Raw genomic sequence first — 22,010 nt, forward strand, 5'->3', positions numbered from 1 at the left:
ACCCTATGGGTTGAAATAAGAACAGTCCAGTAATTTAAGTATAATATAAAACTACTAGTACTAGTAATAAGGGGATAGAATATAAAACTAAAAAGGAAAAACTCCAACAAACAATAAATGCAAGTCATGCACAATGCAAGGGATCACCACCTGACAACTGATACTCAGCTCAACCTGAGCAACAATCTGGGCCTTCCAGGTAACTCCCCCTAGTTTATATACTGGGCATGACATTCTGTGGTAAGGAATACACCTTTGGCTAGTTTAGGTCAGGTGTCCTATCTCTGCTTCCTCTTGGCTTCCTGTGCCCCTCCTCACTGTTAGGGCATGAGAGACTAAAAAGGCCTTGATCAGAGTAAGCGCTACTTAGCAGCAACTAAAATATCGGTGTGTTACCAGCACTGTTGTCACACTAAAGCTGAAGCACAGCACACCACCAGCTAACTAGGAAGAAAAATAACTCTTGCAGCTGAACTCAGGACAACGACCAAGATTTTAGCTAATGATTTTGCAGAAAAGATGTAAGAGAAGCCTTATATTTCTTTAAGAGTGAATCGTGTAGTCAAAATACCTGTGGTCTACCCTTTACGTTGGTCAGAAGTGGTCCCCAGCAGCAGGCTGATACTCAAGAGTCCCTCTGAGCATGCCCTTAACTGCTCCGGCTTTCAACTGTCACACCTCTGTTACTTCCCTCTGTTCCACCTAGCCCCCTTTAAAGCAATGGCTCCACATCCCTGTGGGGAGAGTTCACACCAAGCACTGCTCCCAGGGTCATATCTTGTCTGGCTTTACCCTACATGCTCTTCTAAACTGCTCAAGCTGATAGTGCACCCTCAAACATTACCACATCCAGAACATGAAATACATACCCTCACTTCATCCGAGGAAAGCACCAGTCTCACTGCCTGCAGTACAGTTTAACATCATTTCAGATGCTTCAAACTGAAAGATAAAACAAAAAAATCTGAATTATATGTTGAGTCTGTAGGGTCCAGAAAGTGTCCAAGGAGTACTGTGGGATATGAGTATGCTCTAGAGCGAACTAGCCCTAGCTAGTGTGGATATAAGCCAAGCCTCTTGGCATCAGGGACTTATTTTTATTTAGAAATACAAGCATGCTTCCTGAAATCAGGTAGTTGCAACCATTGTTTTTACAGACAGCCTGAGCTCAGACTGTTTGCCTGTTCATACTACTAACTCTGAATCGGTGTGTTACAGACTTAGTGATACATTCAAAACTAGCAACTCACACCATAACAACTGTTCTGTAAGCAACCTGAGTCATCAAGATTGTCCAGTCCAGTTCAGAGATGCCCCAGTTGACACTCCTGTAAAAATAAAAGATTTTTCTTCTGGATAAACAAAATTAAATATTCAGAGAAGAATTTCTGTAACTTCCAACAAAATACAGAGAGCAAGCATCTTCTTCAGCAGTCCCCATCAGAGTAAATGAACCATACCAAAGGTCACTAAATGTTAATGTTCTGTAATTCTCAGCCTTCAGAGGTTCAAAGAAATCTCAAGAAATGGTTCGAGTTACGGCATTTGGAAAAATAATGAGGTGAAAGGTCTTCAAAGGCTTCTGCAGAAAAAAAACAAACAAACAATAATTGGACACAATCCTTGAAATCTTCACTTAGGCATTACTAAATGAAATGTCAACAAAAGAAAATACTGGTATAAAACCCAAAGACCTGGGTTTCTTTTCAGTTACTCTCAGGACAGAAGGGGTTCATTTATTTAAAAATCTGTGACACTGGCAAATAAGCTGTTGACTTTAACAGCTTGCCAGGTGCTGCTTTTGTTTTTTTTTTCCAGGTATACTCCTAAATTAATTTTGCTAGAAATACAGTAGCAGTTCAGCACATATTTTTTAGCAGTTCATCTCATTACCTGGCATACTGTTGCCCCCTCAGAACAGCCCAAGGAACTGATCCTGAAAATGCAGGAGATTAAAAGATAGGCTCCAGCTGACTGTTGGAAGTGTAACTGTCAGAAGCATAACGGATGTGTCGTTTGGGGAATTTTGTTGTTGCTGCATCTTTTCCATCAGCCAGTCCAAAGGGATTTCATTAACTTCTCACCAGTCCTTCTGACTAAGTAGGAATTTTGACTAGATTGTGAAAGCTTCTAGAAATAATCTATTTTGAAGTGTTAAGTATATAAATGCAAATTGAGTGGAAACAGCTGCTATTTACATTCCCTAGACACAGGATTCCACTCCCTGATGGATAGAAAAGGGAAAAAAAAGCCATCGAAAGAACATGAGGAAATTGCAAAAACATGGATCTAGTAAAAATACATGCAATGGACCACACTGTTGGGGGCTATAAATTGGTATACCTTTGCAGGTTTGCCACCACAAAGTATATAGCCTACCTGCCAGAAGGAGCTTCGTGTATTTCTTGGAGAAAGGGGGGGAAGGGTTGAAGGAATGAACACGCTGAAAACAAAAGCATATGAATAAATTCATGTTTCAGCCTTTTGTGCAATGGCTAACAGAGAGCCAGGCATTTTCAGAAACAGCCTCACAGAACAAATCCCCCATTCACAACAAGATTTTGCTATGGACTTCTGTTAGTTGGAGATTGTGTTCTGGAAAAATTATGAAAGTTCCTGAAAAATATAAGTAGCATATTCTAGACCAGTGTGCCTGAAAGTGGGGGACTGCTGGAAGGTAAAAAAAGTGTAGTGTGAAAGCTCACCCCTTTGATGAACCCAAGCCTTATCTTTTTATTGGCCTGACAGAGGCCCTGCTACATGGCCTCTGTATATGTTCCCATTCACTAACCTGCAGCAGATCCCCGCTGTCAGGTGTTCCACTGGAAAGCTCATGCTCCCTCCTGCCATGCCTGACTCTACTGGTAACATCACTGGCAAACATCTAGAAAAAATAAACAGTAATAGACTGTCCTCAGAAAAGGGTAGGCATGTTTAAAAACATACACAAAATGTGACTGCTAATTTCATTTGGAGCAAACCCACTCAAGTCAAATCAGTGTCAGGAACCTGGGCTGGGGAATTAAAGGTGGGATTCTTTTGCTGGGTTTTCCTTATAGAAGGGAAAAGGAGTTGATACAGCCAACACAGCTGAAGATGAAGCACCACAGAAACACTTGATTCTTAGAGCCTGTACAGCTGATTCCCTCCAGGACTAGATCTATTTGACTTGAGATTGCTTTTTTGTCTGCCAGCACACCAAAGCAGTCATAACACAGGCAAACGTGGGACAGAAATGTCATTCTTATTCCATTTTAGATACAGACTCTTGCCTGCTGTTCTATGCTATGCAAATGATACATCCTATGGCAAAACGTATCCTTTAGTTCCTTCCCAGAACAGGGTCTGATCTACAGCAGCAGGTTTTGCAGCTTCCTTCTGTCTAGCATGATGTGGCCTGAGATGCTCAGTAAAAATTCTGCTGTGCCTCAGGCATCTTTCTGGATCAAATTTATTCCCAGAGGGGAAAATTTATCAGAAGTGAGCTCTGAAAAGAATTCTAAAAATAGTGTTAAAATTTGGAAATACAGGGCAATGACATTGAAAGTTGGAAAAGATGTCTAGCCCAAACTCACACTTTATAAAAGGCTTTGCATATTTTGTAATAATTATGGATATTATTTCCCCTCCCCCATTCATTTACAAAGACAGAGATAATAACAGACTTCAGCAAATCTGAATTTGGTTACACAGAGCCATCTGTTAATTCTGGTATATGGCAGTAGAGGGCATCTAAGGACTTCTAGTCACATATGGTAAGGGATTAAAATCAGATGGCTGAAGGAGTTACTGCTCTCACCCCCAACCATTCACCCCACTCCATGACAAAAGTTGCCACCTCAGGACTGAACAGCTCATGAAGCTGCTCCTGAACGACTGCAGTTTTGAGCCACCCTGAAACTGGGGTTGATCTTATCATACCAAATCAAAAGCTGAAGTTGTTTAAGAGGAGAGGTACGAGTTAATTTGTTATCCGTGCTGCAGGCAGCACTCTGTAGGAGTCCCAAGAAGGATGGTTCAGGTACAGCACAAGAGGAGACAGTAACTGCCTCAAGCAGTCTATCCAATTTAATCTACTACTGTTGGAGCTTTAATTTTCACATACCTGGCAAAACTGCTTACAGGATGGGTAAGCAATCCTGGGAATGGACAGGCCGTGCCAAGAAAAGGCAAGCTGTGGACCAATGCTCTTTCCCTAACCAGGAAGCTTTGTGTTTGCTTCCTCTGCTGAGCCCAAAAAATGCCAGTCTGTCTGTCTGGCCTGTATTTCAGTTTACAACTTCCCAACATGCCAATCAGTTACAGGATGATGCCTTGAGCCTTCCTGACATAAAACAAGCACTAATCATGACAAATAGAGAAGGTAGCTGGCAGCTAGCACTGTTTTCTTGTCAACTGTCCAGGTTTGTGTGACATTCCACGTCCAGCCTGTCTTTACACTGAAGTGGGGAAAGCAGCCATGCCTGTCTTGAGCCAAAAGAAGCCAACACGTCAGAGGCAGGTTAAGTTTATTACCTCAAACTCACAATGCACTCATCTGAAAAGAGTATTGGATCCAAGCAGCACATACCTATACCATGGGCAGCATATTTTCAATTAACTGTAAGAAGTTGAAAATTATATAAGCACATCAGTACACGTTGATTATCCTGTTATTCAAACTCTTAAATACAGCAGCCCATCAGGCCTTATACTGAAGTCTATTATAGCCTTAGCCTGAAATTTAGAAGTGGCTCATGCCCAGGAAAAGGTTCTACAACTCATTTAATGATTCGCAGTACTCCTGAAATGATATTCATCTGTCTGCTTTCCATGGCAGCACTTTCAATCATAAACACTTAATTGTAGGAATTCATTCTCCAGGCCAAATAGCTCTGGGTGAATTAAACCATCTTTAATGTAAGAACTAGAAGAGTGATTTTAAATTAATCTTTTTCTGATGGAAGACCATTTATTCAGAGACATACAACCCAGTTTCTTCTTTGTCTTCATTATACTTTGCACTCAAAACTCTCCCCTTTGAAGATAGCCACTGCATCACCTGTTTTAATTTTCCTTATTAGCTTCAGAACTGACTCTTCGCCAACAAAGAAACTTTAATTACTTAGGGATTGGCAGAGCACAGGAGAGCTGCCTGCATGGCGTCTGTCAGGAAAACTTTTTCACAGACATTACTTGCTCTCTTTTAGTTTGAGAAGTAGAACTCGCAACTGGCAGGAAAACATCTTGAGCCTCCTCAAGCATAAAAGGCTTGTTTGTTCTGGAAGCATCTAGGACGAGAATGCAAGATTTCACAGTGCTTTCAGCTGTGCTATCTCTAGCATTTTTCTAAGACAAAGACGAGTATACATTTCTCAAAAACCCCACAACTTCAGAGAGTGTGGTTGTGAACATGTGTATGTATAGGTGCATGTGTATATATACACCTAAACACCCTTTCTCAGACATATACACCCTTTTATAGCCCCAAACCCAAGGTAAACAAATAGTACAGCCACAACATCTTACACTATAATCTGAATATTGAAATTCATAGCAAATATTCTCCAAACAGTTGTTTAAAATGCCTGCTATCAAAACAGTTCTTGCCAGCAGTCTTTTTTTCTACCATGTTCTTGAAAAGGACCTGTACTAGGAAAGAAAATGGTGTCAAAGGGTATATATTTACAAATTATCCTCAGGTAACTTCCAGCAATATTTAGCTAGCTGTAGTTAAGAGTTAGACAATTCAAAAATTACAAAGTGACATACCTGAATTCTGCTGTTTATAAAGAAGCCTAACATAAAATAAGGTGAAAACTGCTGTGTAAATTATATTTTTTTAAATATACCTATATATACTTAGTACCCTGTCACCACATTCCACTTTTCCTTAACAAGTGCAATCAAATTATTTCTATGTTATTTTGGTTTTACTTTAAATTGTAAATAGTAAATTAGAGAAACTATAAAAGCTCCACATTTACTGGTTTTAATTAAAGATCCTAAGTGTGTCTCAATAACCTCTTACTCAGTGCAGCTGAGGCCTTTAGATGCTACCCTAAGTTTTAAATAGTTTGAAGCACTTGATGAGATGAGAGAAGGATTTAAATGCCAACTTTTTTTATGGTCAGAGTTTCAGGCTTGCCGGTGATTACCTATCCACTGAACTGCAAGAAAATAATCCTTCTTCTTCTCCACCGTCTCTGAAAGAAAATAATCTGGATGTTATTTCAAAGTACTGCTCTCTTAGTGCTACCTCTTGATGGTTTGCTTTTAAATCACAAGTGCTGGTTTTCTTTTAGAACATCGATTCATAGAAATTATTATCCACTGAATTTTTGATTATTCTCCTTTACCAAACATATATTCTCAAGAAATTTAAAGCATTCACCTCTCAGTAGATAAAAATGGCAGGAAATAAGGTGGCAGCTAGTTAAAATTGTTTGGTATACATCATTATTTATTTCATCAAAACATTCTGTTCCTCGGGCAGCTGGAAAGAGCAGCTTGTCTCTCTGCTGTATTTATTCTGTTTTAGGAACTCTTTGTGAAATAAGCAAACCTTTTTTCCAACCACTGAGTGAGAAATTCTCTAAGGGCTCACACTGTGGACCTTGTTTGTGGTGTGGAGGTACAATTAACTTGTTCTAATTTGCTTGAGATAAAGGCTCAAATAGTCATATTTCTCTGCTTGAGAACCAAATATGCTGCCTGGCCACTGCAGTCACAGGGCAGGGAGGAGTTACACACTGTTATTTAGCTCAGTTCAGGTGAACAGTTGTCAAAATATGGTCAATAAATAGATATAAATGATAAGTGATAAGCAATAGTTGAACTTTTAACTAAAGCAAATTTTATCTGACAAAAAGGTATGCCATGGGTAATGGCTATTCAGTGCTGCATCTTCAGGAAGTGGGGATGCAGAGAACAAGGAAAGGCCCCTTGTATTCTTTCAGGTAGCTAGATAGATCTAGCTAAAGAAACCAGTAAACCTCTTCAGCAGACCAAAGCAAATTTAGCAAAATCAGCTGGGCCAAAAATGAATTCCCCCCCCCACCCCCCCCCCGGCTCACGTCATATTACATAAATAAATCAGCATGCTAGCTCTCCAGTGAATTTGGCATACTTTTCAGGAACAAAGTGAAAATCATTTCTAGCAACAGGCACTCCACACTACTGTAAAAATGTTGTTGCCTCCTTCATTGGTCATGAAAGAGGTTTTTGCCTAAAGGAAAAATAAATAAATCTGCTCGTCCCTCCCCTTCTCTTTTTGACCACGTATGTTTGAAAACAAGTCAGAAATATAATCTATTCTGCTTGTGATTTTCAAGAACTCTTACCGTTTATGTTTTCACTACTAACACATATATCAACTAAAATATCTACTAAATGGAAGATACCCTGCTCAAACCAAAATGTTCATGCACAGTAGAAAGTATCTGGAAAAGAAATCACAGATTCCTTAAGTTTGTGCCTTTCATGTCCAGTTGGATGATACACCTCTAGAACTAGCTCAGAAGCATTCATAACCATATACATACAGGCAATATTTGTCCTAGAACTAATACCCCAAAATACAGACTAAAAATAAAGCACTTGCTTTGAACTGTACTTACAAATTCTAAATCCCCATTTGTATAAACTAGTTTTCATATCAGTGGCTCTGTTTAGAAGAATTACTGGTTTTTAGTTGGCAATTAGAAACCTTCTTTTATTTACTTGATGGAAAGCTAAGTTTTCAGTCTGCTGCTTCTTTTCTTTCTCCATTTCACACCTCCCTCCTACTCAATTCTAATTTTTTATAGAGTTAAACACTTAAGGCAGACCAAGCATGTATTAAACATCCTAATGACAAAAAAGCTAAAAAGTAGTTTAAAGTAGCTTCATGCACCACATGTGACCCATAATCCCACAAATAATTTAATTACCTTTTCTTAACCTTAAAAATTATTTATTTTTTTCTCCTCTGTGACTGTCAAAGACTCACACAGACAGAGAGAACCAGCTATCATTGTTGAAAGCAACAGTGAAATACTAACTTACTCCACCAAGCACTTGGGGAAGTCTTATACCAGAGAATAAAGGTACCTGTGAACCTAAATATTCTACTCTTACGAGGTGCCAAAAGTGTCATTTAAAGATCGATTTTTAAGTTTGAATTTCATTGTTCTTGTAAATTTATCAGATCTTTAGTACTATTTTAAAAATGCATTAACTTCTCAGGAAAAAAACAAAATAAATTAACAGAACTCTGTATAGGAAAGATCCTGCTGATATACTGCCTATTTAGTTTTTATGCTACCTTTTTCATAACAGTATCTGAAGTTTTAAGTAACAAAATTTATGACATTCCTCTATTCTTGTTACTGATTCACCACATAAATCACGGTCTTCCTCTCTGCCTTCACAGTAGCCAGCTGTGGTTTTAGAAACAAATTATTATGACTTCAAGTGACGAATAAACAGCAGAAGCAAAGGAAGTCTTGAGATACTATCCACATAAAAATGCCATTAATAAATAACATAGAAAAAGAGAACTACAGCAAAGCTGTAAAAAGGCAACTTTGCATCTGCACAAAGATGCATTCCATTTCTCTAAGATGAATTAGTGAACTTTGAAGGAATAGCTCTAATTTGAACACTGTCATATCAAAATAACTTATTTTTGAGCAAAAGCTCTATGCCTGCATATATGTATCTGGAACTATTTTAGTAATAAAAATCGACTTATATTCCTTTTTTGTTGTTGTTGTTGCTGCTGTTTTTTTCTGAACATAGTGAAGCCAGTGTAATTCTGAAAATATTAAATTAGATTTTATACAAGGTCTCACATCGTCAGTAGCAGAACTGTAAACTAAATTTCAAAGGACACAGACATATTTTCTCCTTGCTTCAAATCTATGCAGTGAAAAGTTAGTGGGGATTCCAGAAGGCTGATCTGAGACTATCTGAATTACACAGACGAAAACAGGAACAAGAATGACCTTCAAGACCTAAATTGTTTTAAACCATTTCTGAGAATGCTTAAGTAAGAAAAAACATGTTTGTTACTCAGACCTCATCTGAAAACTGCTGTGCTGTCAGTGATTGAAACTACGTTTTTTTCATAATTAAATTCAAAAGCACCTTAGCATTACAAACTGATTAAACCATATTGACCAATTCACTTAATAAAATTATTTTTTCCCCTCAGATGAATCTGCTTAATTACTTACTACAGTTTTTGTTTCTTTTAAGAGAACTGTTAACTCCCAATACTCTTCCCTCACCCCCTGATGTTTATAAATTCTAAGTAATAGCTGTTACAAAAGCCTTCAGAAACTGTCCTCCATAGTCCCCCGTTTTGTTTATTTTTTATATTTTTCAAAGAAACACTGAATTTCAGGAGTTTCTGGGGAGTGCGGCCAAGGCAGGAGTGTCCCTGTGGGAGCTTTCCCTGTGCAGGGAGCTGACGTGCCGCTGCTGCCCCGCTCCCTCAGCTAGACCGTCCAGTCTAATACATATTCATTTATCCCTTAGATAACAAAGGCTTCCCACACACACACACACACACACACACCGATTTTTAAAGAGATTATTTGTTGTGTTATTTTATAGTATTTTTTCCCCAGAGACCTTTAAAAAGACAGCCTTTATTCCTCCTCCCGGCAAACCTGAAAAATACTCCCTTCTCCCAAACATCTCCGTTGCAGGGAGCCCTGCCCTGCAGCCAGGATGAGACAAATAAGGCTACTTTGGTTTTGTTTCCCTGTTTTCTTTCCTATTTATATATACAGATACTGGGGGAAGGGGGGGGGGGGGGGGGGGGGGAGTGTGGAGGTCTTTCTAAGTCAGCGCAAGCAGCGGCGGGAGGCGGCTGGTTAACGAACAGCACCCATGGTGCAATCAATCATCTTTAAGCCAATAAAAAAAAAATAAAAACACCAACTTTGGGTTTATTTAATAAAAAAAATAAATATATAAATAAATTGAAAATTCGCGGGGGGGGGGGGGGGGGGGGGGAGGGAAGGAGGGAAAATGGGGGGGAAGGAGCGGCGCGCGCATCGTCGGGTAATGGCTGTTTGTAGCAACGAGGTATTTAGCGCCGGAGGGTGAAGGGGGGTGGAGAGCAGGGTGGGGTGTCCCAGGAGCTTCGGCCGCCGCAAGCCCCTGGCACGGAGCTCTTGGCACCGGGGGAGAAATATAGGACACGCGTTCCCGCGCTCGCATGGTTACCTCAGGAGGTGCCGCGCGGCCCGCTCGCGGGCGGCCGTTGGGGAGCCCGCCGGCGGAGCCGCGTCTCACCCCCTGAGACACGGCCCCTCCGGCGGGCTCCTTCAGCGGCCTCCCGTTCGCCGGTACCTCAGCGGCCCTCAGCCACTGACCTGGTTCGCCGCGCGTCTGCCGCCCTCGTTGGGCGGAGGGTTGGGCCCGCGGGGACTGGGAGGTGAGGGGGAGAAGGTTTTAGGCGACTGCTTGCCCCGGCGTGACAAGGGGCGGCGGCTGTCGGTGCGTCGGCCCTCGGCTGGCCGCGAGTCGCGGTGGAGGCGCCGGAGCGGGTCCTGTCACATGATGCGGTTCCTGGAAAGTTCCTGGAAAGCAGCCTTTGTATGTAGCCATCCCGGGCGGGGGGAGCGGCGGGGGCAGGATGCCCTCGCCTCGCAATCAAAGGAGAACAGACCGCCCGCGCCGGGGAGAGGGGGGGAGCGGAGGGTGTTGTTTCCCCAGGAGCACCATCCTCCTCCTCCAGCAGACTGTCTGCCTCAGCACAGCCTCGACGCTTCTCCTCAGCGGCGGGTGCTGTGCTCCCCGCTGCCGCCGGCAGCGACAACAACCTGAGCACCCCACCTCCAGGCGGAGACAGCGGCGGCCCCAACCCTGTCCGGCCGAGCCTGGGTGAGTCCCGCTGTCCTTCTTCCGCCCTGCGCCCGGTGTCCTGCCGCTCCTCGAGAGCAGGGAGCCTGCCGCCCCGCTCCCGGGCAGGCGGGATGCAGGCTCCTCCGGAGCCGGAGGCAAGCTGCTCCGGCGCTCCTCATCCCTGCCGGGAGACACCCCGTCGCAGCTAACCACCACGGTCTCGCAAACCCTCCGTCCCCGCCGAGCACCGGCGACTGGGCGCTCCCGCGCTTCCCCTTCGCAAGGGGTCGCACCCGGGCACCCGCTGCAAAGCTGCTCCCACCTGCGCTCGGGGTTTGCGGCCGGCAGCCCCGCGCCCGCAGCAGCTCCGGCGACAGGCGCACCTGCGCCAGGACCCCGAGCTGGCGGCAGGAGGGTCGGGGATGGGCTTTGCGGGGGTTGACGTGCTTGTGCCTGCCTGTATTGCGATAGAAACCCGGCAGAGCCACCCATCAGCTGCCGCTGAAGTTTCATTTGGAAGTTAGCGAGCTCCGCCGCGGAAACTTGTGACGGGAGGTGCCACCTTGGCATAGCCCCTCACCTGGCGGCGGTTGCTGCGCACCGCGGGACACAGCTTCTGCCCGGCCCGCAGGCACCTCTGGGAGCCCAGCCTCTCCCGAGAGCTCCCTCTCGCCCCCGGGCAAACCGGCAGGGCTCCCCTCGCTGCGGCTGCCAGGCTCCATGTCGCTCCCGGTGTGACGGTGGGAGAGCCAGAGGCTCTTTTCGCCCTCCCTTCCCCCCGCTCGCTTCAGCTCAGCGGAAAGATAATTTTTTTTTTTGTAACTCCGGCAGCATTTAATGGAACGGAAAAAGCATGTTTCCTGCCCCGCACTATATATATATATATATATCACGTCCTCCACCGCGCTGCCCCTTCCCGTACCCGAGCGGCCAGCGATCCCCGGCTCTGCCCGCGTACCAGGCCCCCGGGCGCCCCGCTGTCCGGGAGGGACTCACTCCCGCCCCGGCAACGCGGACCGCACCTTGCTCCCGTTCCTAGAGGTACGGCTTCGCGTGGGACCTTAGTGAAAGGCGGACCGATCTGTTCCTGCGCGTCGCAGCGTGCAAGCCGGGCAGCGCCGGGTCTGGGACCTGTCCCGCTCCCCGTTACTCCTCCCCCCACACCAATCCTGCTCATACCTTTACGTGCCCAGCGTAAAGTCCCACGACTTCCTACCTCTTCAAACGCCCCCCCCTCCAGCGCTGCCGCCCGGCTTCGCCTACCCCTGCAGAGGGAGCGGCGCATCAGCGGGTTTGCCCTTGCTATAGAGCGAGACCACCTTCGCGGTCTGCCGCCTCGTCCCCGGCGGAGGGGAGTCGGGGACAGGCTGGGCGTCGGGGGGAGGAGATGTCCCTCCCCCGCTCCGCCGGGAGGTGATATCTCGCCTCGGGTCCCTCCTCTGGATGCTGGGAAGTTCCGAAGAGGGAGCGCTAGAAACGCACAGGCTGCGTTGGGAGCGCCTCTCGCGGGGCTCGCCGCTAACCACGCTTTCTCTGCTCCCAGGCGGCGCCCGGGCCGGGGGCCGGGGCCATGCACCCGTCGCGGCGTTGAGCACCGCGGCGGTGGCGGCGAAGCGGAGTCTTTTCCCTGCAGGCAGCCCCCGACCTGCGTGCGAGCGGGGCCGCGCCCGCCGCCGCCGCCCTTCATGACCCTGCGCTCCGCCGAGTCCCTGGAGAGCACGGAAGGCTCCCGGGCGCACTGGGGACACCCCGGGACGGCGGCGCCTGTTGCCGAAGAGTTCTGTGAGGCGGCGCAGCTGGCCGCCGCTATGGAGGAGCTGCGGCGGGCAGGTAAGCCGGGTCTGCCGGCTTCGGGGGTGGGGGGCGGCCGGAGGAAGCGACAGTCGCCGGGGTGTCCGACTCGCTGCCTCCCGCCGCGCCACCGACCCGGGGAAGGCGGAGCGGGGCGGCGGGTTGCCCCGCCGGGCCGAGAGGGGAAGCGGACCGTGGGGCGACGCTTGCCAGCACCGCCCAGAGCTGCGGGATCGCAGCACCGCGGAGGCGAGGGGAGGCGGCGGCGGCTCCGACCTTCCGCGGGCTGCGGCGGCCGAAGCGAAAGCGCCGGCAGCGCCGCGCCCCGGCGGCAGCCCGGGATCGCCGGCCGGGCTAGGGCCGGGCGCTGCTGCCGGCCGGGGCTCCCGCAGTGTGCCGGGCTGGCGGTGGCGCCGCCGCATCCCCTCGCCGCCGCGTACCTGCGCTCTGCTCGCCGGCGTGGCGGCGGCTCGCCCAGCCCCGCACGACTCGGGACTTGGCCGCGGGCGGATGAAGTGGCTTTCTGGTCTTCATTGCCTCCCCTGCTCCCTGCTAGGACCGCAACTGCACCGCCGAAGTTGTTTCCTCAGCTCTCTGCTTCCGATTGCTAGACAAAGCACATTTCAACAACAGACTACCTAGAGTTTCCAAAGCTGGCTTTCTGCGGGCTGCCAGCGTATGCAGTGAGGACGCCACGCTCGCCGCGGCGTGTGCCCAGCGGGGAGTCGCGGGACCCGTCTCTGCTAGCTTACGGGCAGCCCGTGATGTCTGCACCTTCGATGTTAGCCTCTCTGGAAGCTCTAGGAAAGTTTGTGCGCGTGTATGTATAGATAGGAAAATGAACAGTGATCTGGAAGGCTCTGTCAAACCGAGACGCATTGTGAAGCAAATGAATTTAAATCGCAAATAAAAATGTAGAATGCCTGCAGGACTTTCAAACAACAAAGGAAATGGGTTATTAGAAGTATATCAGCCAAAGAGTAGCTTTTAAAACAAACAAACACTAATGAACAAAACCAAACCCTTCTATCTCTTCTTTTTTAACAGGATGGTACTGGGGCAACATGACTGTTGCTGAAGCTAAAGAGAGATTACAGGATGCTCCCGAAGGGACCTTCTTGGTTAGGGATAGTTCACATTCAGAGTATCTATTGACTATTTCGGTAAAAACATCAGCGGGACCGACCAATCTACGTATAGAATATCAAGATGGCAAGTTTAGACTGGACTCTATCACGTGTGTCAGATCTAGACTTAAGCAGTTCAACAGCGTTGTGCATTTGATTGAGTACTATGTTCTTATGTGCAAGAACAGAACAGAAACACCTTCAAATGGAACAGTTCATCTTTACTTGAACAAACCTCTCTATACGTCCACTCCATCTCTGCAACACCGCTGCAGAATAACTATAAACAAATGCACAAATCAGATCTGGGAGCTGCCATTGCCAACAAGACTAAAAGAGTACTTGAAAGAGTACCAGTACCAGGTATAAATATATTTTCTAAATGCCTGTAATGTAGAGTAACTTTTAAATGCAATTCTTAAAATCAGCCAAAGAACTGAGTAACCAGTTGAACAAATCAGCATGGAATTCACTATCAAAACAGTGGCAGTTCTGGGGGAAAGGTTTTAATTTCAGATGCCACAAAGGGAGACTTTATGTAGAATAATCTCAGCTTGCATCCTCGGGGGTTCAACAAGGTGGCGTGCTATTCTTGCAAGGAAAGAGAAGCCAGGAATCTGTCCAGATCATGTTGCTTTGTCAATGGCATAAAATACTGCACAAATTATCAAATGCTAACCGAAGTAGTGGGGCTGGGAGAGACTGCAGAAGTGGTCAAAGATGTATGAGAGTGCATAAGCATCTCAGTTGTCTGATTCCATGATTAATTTGGTGCTGGTGTTCATATAATCCTGAAAGCTTAACTGGATCATGCAGTGGTAATCTTGCCAAAGTTATGCAATTAATCAAATCCAGTCAAAAAATTGATCTTATATTCAGTCTTTATTGAACTATAATTCTCATGCTTTTCTGCAAGCAAAGAAACACTGCAAGTAAGAAGTTCAAAACATAGTTTTTCAAAGTTCTCTAAAAGCTGACCTTAAGGAGAAATGCCACATCTTTCATAGGAACCCAGTATGTTGTGGATTATACCAGATTGGTATCCCAGAATTTTCAACATGGTTAACATCTTCCCAGTGATGATATATCCGTGTTATTACTAGTAAGCCTGTTTTGCTTGAGGCTTTAGGACTGTATGCTGCAGACTTGAAGTTACTCAGTTCCAATGTCAAAACATGGATATCAGCAGTTACAGCTGTCTTCTACAGTGTAGAATTTCTTCAGCTTGTTTCCCAAAATGTGGGGAAGTATGTTTGGGGTTTTTTATGGGGTTGGGGCTTTTTTTTTTTTTTTTTTTTTCTAATTCACCATTGTAGTTATCAGACTATTACTCAATAAAGTAAATCAAATTGCACAACAATCTCCCAATCTTTGTATGTATGGATTTGCTACTGTTTTTCAGGAAACAGTGATCTTAGGAACCTATACAATTTCCCAGGTAATACTCAGATAAATGCACATGTATCGGTGAGGAAGCATATCCCTGCTTTGCCTTTAGGGTGCTGCTCAAAGGAATAGCTGGATTAGGTTGAGGTTAGTGGTTTAGAGGCTGCCTGCTGAATTCCTGTAGTTAGGTGTTAGCATAGGACATTGTCTTTTCTGTTACAGCAGTCCTCCAAATTGGAAGAAGGGTCAGAAACCCTGGGTACCTGTTCCTTAGCCTAAACGTAAACTGTTTAAGAGAAAAAATAACCCAGATGAGAGTAATAGGGGAGAGTAAAGAGAGAAGCAAGGGCATCATCCTCAGTCAACTTTAACTCTTTCCCTAGCTTACTTTTTAATTAAAGCAAATAGACATGTGTTTGAACAAGGCGGATTGTCAAGACTTGCTGTAATGTAGCCCTGCCCAGGCCAAAACAGAAACAATATGAAATAATTGTCTTGTTTTCTTCATGCCTTATCTGTTCTGTAGTACTGTCACTATGCTCTGTCCCTTCTCATAAACTCTGGAGCATCAACCAGCTTATTTTGTTGCATCTAAACTCCCAGTGTTACACGCTTAGCTTTATCATTAGCATGCTGGCAGAAATGAGTAGGACAGTCATTAAGATAAGGAAGACACTGAGAACCTGAGCCAGAAAGGGATGGTTCCTTGGTAGCGCAAATACTTGGTATGTTGTTCTCTCCATGGAAGAGGTGGGTTTTCTTTCTCCATGTCTTCAATTCTCTCTCCTCATTTTTAATGTAAGATTTAGTATAGAAATGGGGCGAGTTTTCTCATGAAAAACAGAACAAAAGCTTTTGTTATGTAAAATTTTTCCCCATGCCGTGCCAAAGTGTAGCAGATTGTTGGAAGGTTTTCACATCACATGACGACCACCCTCTGGTTCCCATCTCAGAAGAGCTCTTGTATTCCAGGTATGCATCATAATCACAGTTTTTCTGTGCTTGTCATCCGTCTTGCTAGGATCTGCCACCCTGAAGTTGAAGAGGTTTTCCTATGAGAAGTGCCTGTGAAAGAACCGTATTTCTGGGAATGCTTTCAATTCTGTTGAATCTGTTCTCTTACAGTCGTTGTCTAGCTCTACCTTGAGATGAGATAGCTGTGGCAGAGAGTAACTTTTGTCACAGTAAGAAATGCTCTAATCTGCTATATTAACTTTCTACTGGGGGCATTTTTAGCCAAGGTGATGCTTAGCTGTGATATGCTTGGGGTCTCAGTGGTGAACACATTATAATAAGGTCCTTTAAAATGAGTTCACTCCTGTCTAGCCCCTGGCCTGCAGGTTTAAAATCATGAACACCAATGCTGGAACTGGCAGACTGAGAAGATAAGAGTTTTGGGGTGCAGCAAGCCAGTTGTGTTGTACATACAGGAAATGATTTCTGGCTCACTGCTGGCAGCCTACTGTAAGCAGTGGCAGGCCAGGTGTTCCCCACAGCAGAGCCAAGCTTTGAGGAATGACGTGGGGCAGATGCAGAGCAGCTCACTGGGCTTTTGTGGCCAGCTCTCCAAAGCACAAAGGCGAATGGCAGCCTGAGGACAAGGAATGCTAGTAAATCGAAAGGTGGCAATTCTTGTTAACAATACAGAGTAGTTTCTGTGATGTGGAATCAAATCACCAAACACTGAGCATACTGACTTACACTTTGTATTGTTTGTGTTGGTTACTGTGAGGAAAAATAGGGGCTGTAGCCAGGGCGTGCTCGAAGCACTGAACAATATTTTGAACAGACTGGAGGGGGAACTAGTCCTCTTTGTATGAAAGCACAGTTCTTGTCCTCACTAGGATGCCAGCCCTAGGGTTGATGCATTGCACTAGTAAAACTAAACCACGCCATAGCTTGCTGAAAGCTCTGCTTCATTCTAGCACAGCACAGAGGAATGACCTATTCTGGTACAAAAAAAATCCAAGGATAGCACATGATTAGATTACAGTGGTGCAAAAATCTTGCATGTAGACCTCATGAATTTCCAGGCACTGTCATGTTGTCCAAACATTTTAAAAAGAGTTCCAGTGCTTTCTGGGGTTTTGGGTTTGTTTTTTCTTTTTTTTCTTTTTTTTTTTTTTCACTTTATGGATATGGCTTGTTTGCAGCAGTAGCTTTTAAATTGCTGCCCCTTTGGATTCCAAAAATTACTTCTAATTGATATATGTCATCTTGAATTGCTAGTACAGAGTGTTCAGTGAAGCCAGTTTCACAGGTTCAGTGCCTGTGAATCAACCCAAAATCATGATAAGGACTCTAATCATAAGCCTTTTTTTTTTTTTTTTTACCCCATGTATTGTTTTTTTTTTTCATTTTTGAGTCTTGAGGTTTCAGATTTTCCAGTTTATTCCTGGAATGTTAGTTCCTGAATAATGAAAGGACAACTGAGAGCCCCACAGTCCTCAAAGGTGATGCTTAAAAAATAAAAACACAATTGTGAGATGAATGATAAAAATGTAATTGATGACTGTTTAATTTAGCACTAAGCCCAGCAGAAGTGTGAACTATGGCTCTGTCTTAGTTGTATGGGCATTTCTCTGCTGCCTTTTCTGTCACCAGAGACAGAAAAGGGTTCAAGTGCAAGATAGGTGGGTAGACTGGGAATGTAACCAAGCAGCTGCGCCCAGTGCATCAGAAGCAATTTTGTTTTAATCTCATCTCATTAATATTTTCCTAATTTTATTTTATGTAACCACATTCTAGATCAACAATATATAATTATTAGCAAGAAAGAAAAATTGTTCACTAGAATACGGGGGCAGAGGGTTTTTTATGTTAAAAAAATACAAACATAATTTGTATTATGTACATTCTGAATGTACTCCTCACTGAAAACTGGAGCTTTAGAATCTGAGACTCTTTAAGCAAACAATCTATGTACGATAGGAAGGACAGGGCTTTGTAGCTGCATGAATTCCTGTACCATGTCTTAGCAAAGTGTTCCTGGAGGTAAACTACCTTGTTGATGATCGTAGGAAAACTTTATTTACTTACACGTTCTATCAAGAGCTTCTTCTTGTATTCCTGATAAAATTTGTATGGATTTTTATTTTGTCTATAGGCTTAATATCTAGCAGAGAGTAAGTTGAGTGGTGTCAGGGCTTGTTCTTCTTAAGCCAAAACACGTGATGGAAATAGGAAGAGATACCTTTAGATATGGGTGTCATGTCTAATAGGAATATAAAAAACAGTAAAATAAAATTTCTGCTGACTGCTGTCATTAAAATAAATCTAACTATCATACTGACTGCTAGAGGAAAGGATGGCTTCAGGAATTCTAGAAGTTGTGTTACTGATTCTCAATAAGAAACTTTTCTCTTGAAAGGGCATAAAAACCAACAAAAAACTATAGAATCAAAGGAAAATTTTAGTACATAAACCCTAAAATTTCCAAATAGAATAACTAGAAATTATTTGGAAGGTCTGAGCTGGTTGGTGCTGTATACACAAAGGAAGTGGGGATGACAAGCTACTTTGGTATCTCAGCCCAGCTCCTGAAAAACACTTCTTTATTAGCGTTCACTTCAGCAGGTCTCAGTATTTTGCTAAGCCCTTAGCATGACTGAAAATGCCTGGAAACAACATTCCACCAGCACGTAATTTCAGTCACCAAGGTCTGAGCACAACAACATGGTGGTTTGCCACAGCATTGCCAAGAGTGGGTAATTTCTACAAGGGGCTGAAGATCAGTCACAGAAACTGGGAGGCAGAGTTGGTGCTGCCAGGGGCTGCAAAGGCATCACTGCTGACCATTGCTGGTCCTCACCTGCTGTCTTAGACAGATATCATCTTACAAGCTAGGTAAAACACAGCTGCCAGGAAACCAGATAAGAAGTTACTCTGCTTGCTGAGGAGGGAATTACCTGTCTGGCTTTTGGTGTCTGAGAAGGGACTGAAGGGAAAGGCCAGCACCTCCTGTGAGAGGTGGCACTTCTCACAAGGTGCGTCAAATAACTAACCATCAGGACTAGTACAGTGTTGAAAGGTGCATTAGTAGAGCTAAGGTAATGCCTTTAGGTCCAGGGGAGTAGCTAGTATCAGCACAGTTTAAACCACATCTAAACAAAGTCTGTCTGGATAACTGAATTTCAGGAACTAAAAAATAAGTGTCTAGCAAAATCAGTCTGTCCTGGTCCAAGGGATGCCAAGGGAAGGAGTGCTCAAAAACTGTTGTTTATTGATCAGGTTATCTACAGGACTTTGAAGTAGCCATTGCCTCAAAGAAAATCGAGGGAAATGTGAAAACACAGCACCATAATGATGATATTTAGGCTGCCTGATAAATTATGGATTTTATTCAACTTAAATCCCTTTTTAAAAAAGGGCTGCACTTGTGTTTTGGTTTGTTTTCTTCCAGAATTGGAGCCATTAATTCTCCAGGAACTGAAATACCAAAATAATACCATCACTTTCTATGGTATAAAGGAGGAATAAAATGGAGGAGCAAAAGCTGTTTATACTAGCATAATGAACAAGCTGGCATTTAGCAGGAGAAAGTTCAAACAGATAATACCCTGGGGAAGTTCAGTGCTGAATGCTGCAAAGAACAAAATTTGAAAACAAACTCTAAAAATTCCATGTTCCTGCCTTAATTTTTCTTTCACTGGCAAGCAGGGTTTGCATAAGTAAATCCTTTTGTTTTCAGTCAAATTGTTCCATAACTGATGTTTCATAGCTGAGGACTGCAACTTGGTGCAAAGTCAGTTAACAAATAGTAAATGCAGAGGTATGTAAAATGTGGAAAAAGATTCAAAGCCCCAAATTCTTCTTTTGACTTTATTGAGATTATTTGGATCAGGGTTGATAGCAAGCATTATATAAGAAACAATTGTAAGACTGATAGTTGAAGGCTGTAAAATCCCTTTTCAAAATGCTTTGTTACAATGTAATTGTACCTCTTTTACATTGCAGTCCTGTTCTGCTGAGCCTCTGTGCCCACACCTGGTTTGTCTCAGGGGCACCTCCAAATTTGAGGGATTGCGCTGGACACCTGTATGACATGTCACACATTGGCTTTTTTCTTACCTAGTGTGCAGCTTGACGCAGTCTGGAGGACAGAGTAAGTTGTGCATCAACTTACCATTTATGGGGTTTTCAGCTGGTTCATTTTCTTTTAGGAAGAGAAATACTAAACAAGACTGAGCCTGTATCAGCTGCAATTTACTCATCTGTAAAATAGACTTGACATTTTGTAACTTATCAGTGTGGGGTGAAAAGTCACTCATATTTCAATTGACATTGACAGGAAATTTAGCTGCAGTGATGGAGTACCTCTGACTGGCTGCATTGCTAGAAAGAAAGAAGAAAGTTAGGAAGGTGAGATTCTCGTCTGACTAGCTTGCAGGGGAAGTGGCACCACAGCTCCTGTGCGAGCTGAAGTGCTTCAGCCGCATGTTGTCTGCAAGGGAAACTGCCTGTGCAATTCCTGTGTCTTCTGGCACAATTCATGTGTTTAACTCCCTTGGTGGAGGACGCAGTGCCTACTGCAGGCTGCTGAACCAGCCCCACTATAACCATTCATGGGGGCAAGTTTCATTTTGAAAGGGAACAAAATACAGTAAGTGAATTTTTAATTGAAGGTGAGTTCTTTTTTGTTTAAAAACAGGATGTATGGGAAAAGTATAAGCAGTGGCAAATCTCTTGCTAGGCTACCTGTCAAAACTTTCCATGAGCCATTATCTACTCCTGAAATGCTTCACCTGAAAGTAAGAACCTTTGAAAATATAAGTACTGTATATATAATTTGTACATATATACATACACACATATATGTATGTATATAACTTGTCAAGTTCAAAGCCTGAGAAAGAAACAGAAGATTACAAAAAGCAACAGTTACTCTCCTAAATAAAACCAAACTTCCAGTCTTTTATCTAAAATGCTAGACAACCATTTCATGTGCTGTGATTTGCAAACAAAATAATTTGGTTTTGTGAAAAGGTTTCAACCTTGAATCTTAAATTCCTTTTACTTACTTGTCAATGTTTGATTTTCAGGCTAATCTGTGAATTTTCTTTGTTTGTTCTCACATTTAAAATGGTTGTTTTACATATAAAAAAAACAGTTTCATAAGTCTGGAATAAATATGCAGAGGCTTGCAGTGTTTCATCTGTCTCCTCAAAGCATCTTTACATTAAACTTCAAGAACAACTATGTTAGTTCATGTATTTAGTGAAAATGGACTAAAAATTCTGAGAAATACTGAGTCACATTTTGCAAATATTAATTGCAGGGGGCTGATTGCAATTCATTGCAGAGATTCTTTTTGCTTTTTTTCTGGACTGAATACAAAAGTTTCACATTTGATGCCTGTCTTCGATGCCTGCTCTTTTTCTTGTAACTATTCTGCATTCAACTTTTGGCTACAGATTATTTGCATCAAAGTAAACAGCATTAAGACTTAATTCACTGCAGCACTGCTAATAAACACTTGTTTTTATTACTGAAACAAATGTAAATGTATAGACACTACACAGTCACTTCACACTCCATGGTTTAAGATGTTTTGAAACTCTTTGCGATGTATTTTACCTCCATGCTGGACATGTCTTTTAATAAAATCATACTTCTAAAGAACTTCATGACGTATCACCTACATTTTATATTCATTGCTCTCTTCTCTTCAAACCCCACTTAATTTAAAGCCTTTATTATTTATGTGAATAGAAAGTTACAAAGTATCAGAACAACCTAAGAGGCAGCCCAGGGCTGATTCACTTCAGTTCTGCCTGCCGCCTTTTCCCAGGAGTGATAAGGAATCCCTGTTGGAGTTGCAGATGACACCTGAAGAGTGACAGGCACTCCCATCCTGCAGCCCAGCACCCTCGAACCCTGCAGGCACCC

The 22,010-nt window shown here is 43.8% G+C and overlaps 2 protein-coding genes across 5 annotated transcripts; one reads left to right on the forward strand and one right to left on the reverse strand.

The window, feature by feature from the left end:
* Positions 1-1,029: 1,029 nt before the first annotated feature.
* LOC130610886 (collagen alpha-1(I) chain-like) lies at positions 1,030-11,458 on the reverse strand. The gene is made up of 6 exons (XM_057431050.1): positions 11,141-11,458; positions 10,839-10,999; positions 10,347-10,773; positions 2,792-2,884; positions 1,894-1,936; positions 1,030-1,328 (listed from the first exon to the last, which is right to left on the reverse strand). Exons 1-6 carry the CDS (start codon positions 11,386-11,388, stop codon positions 1,305-1,307), a joined length of 996 nt encoding a protein of 331 aa, XP_057287033.1. The 5' UTR covers positions 11,389-11,458; the 3' UTR covers positions 1,030-1,304.
* On the forward strand, positions 10,782-20,199 carry SOCS2 (suppressor of cytokine signaling 2). Of its 4 annotated transcripts, none has more exons than XM_057424675.1 (3): positions 10,782-10,857; positions 12,362-12,648; positions 13,657-17,438. In XM_057424675.1, the coding sequence occupies exons 2-3, from the start codon at positions 12,504-12,506 to the stop codon at positions 14,103-14,105; spliced, it is 594 nt and encodes a 197-aa protein (XP_057280658.1). In that variant the 5' UTR covers positions 10,782-10,857; positions 12,362-12,503; the 3' UTR covers positions 14,106-17,438. The 4 variants fall into 4 exon arrangements, 3 of the variants coding, with proteins under 3 accessions (XP_057280658.1, XP_057280673.1, XP_057280649.1); XM_057424690.1 differs by lacking the exon at positions 10,782-10,857 and adding an exon at positions 11,479-11,859; XR_008974275.1 differs by lacking the exon at positions 10,782-10,857 and adding an exon at positions 19,525-20,199 and having other exon boundaries at positions 12,076-12,648; positions 13,657-16,306.
* The last annotated feature ends 1,811 nt before the right edge of the window (positions 20,200-22,010 follow it).

This window comes from Pezoporus wallicus, unplaced genomic scaffold (genome assembly GCF_028554395.1).
Source record: "Pezoporus wallicus isolate ANWC-B61680 ecotype Strahan unplaced genomic scaffold, APGP_CSIRO_Pwel_v1 scaffold_3294, whole genome shotgun sequence".
Classification (NCBI taxonomy): domain Eukaryota; kingdom Metazoa; phylum Chordata; class Aves; order Psittaciformes; family Psittacidae; genus Pezoporus; species Pezoporus wallicus.

Excerpts from the sequence above, each read along its gene's own strand:
- LOC130610886 (XM_057431050.1), bottom strand. The coding sequence starts at position 11,388 with ATGCCAAGGTGGCACCTCCCGTCACAAGTTTCCGCGGCGGAGCTCGCT. Across the intron at positions 1,937-2,791 it reads ACAGCGGGGATCTGCTGCAG|GATCAGTTCCTTGGGCTGTT; the intron begins GTTAGTGAATGG and ends CTGCATTTTCAG. Across the intron at positions 1,329-1,893 it reads AGGGGGCAACAGTATGCCAG|GAGTGTCAACTGGGGCATCT; the intron begins GTAATGAGATGA and ends TTATTTTTACAG.
- SOCS2 (XM_057424675.1), top strand. The coding sequence starts at position 12,504 with ATGACCCTGCGCTCCGCCGAGTCCCTGGAGAGCACGGAAGGCTCCCGG. Across the intron at positions 12,649-13,656 it reads GGAGGAGCTGCGGCGGGCAG|GATGGTACTGGGGCAACATG; the intron begins GTAAGCCGGGTC and ends CTTTTTTAACAG.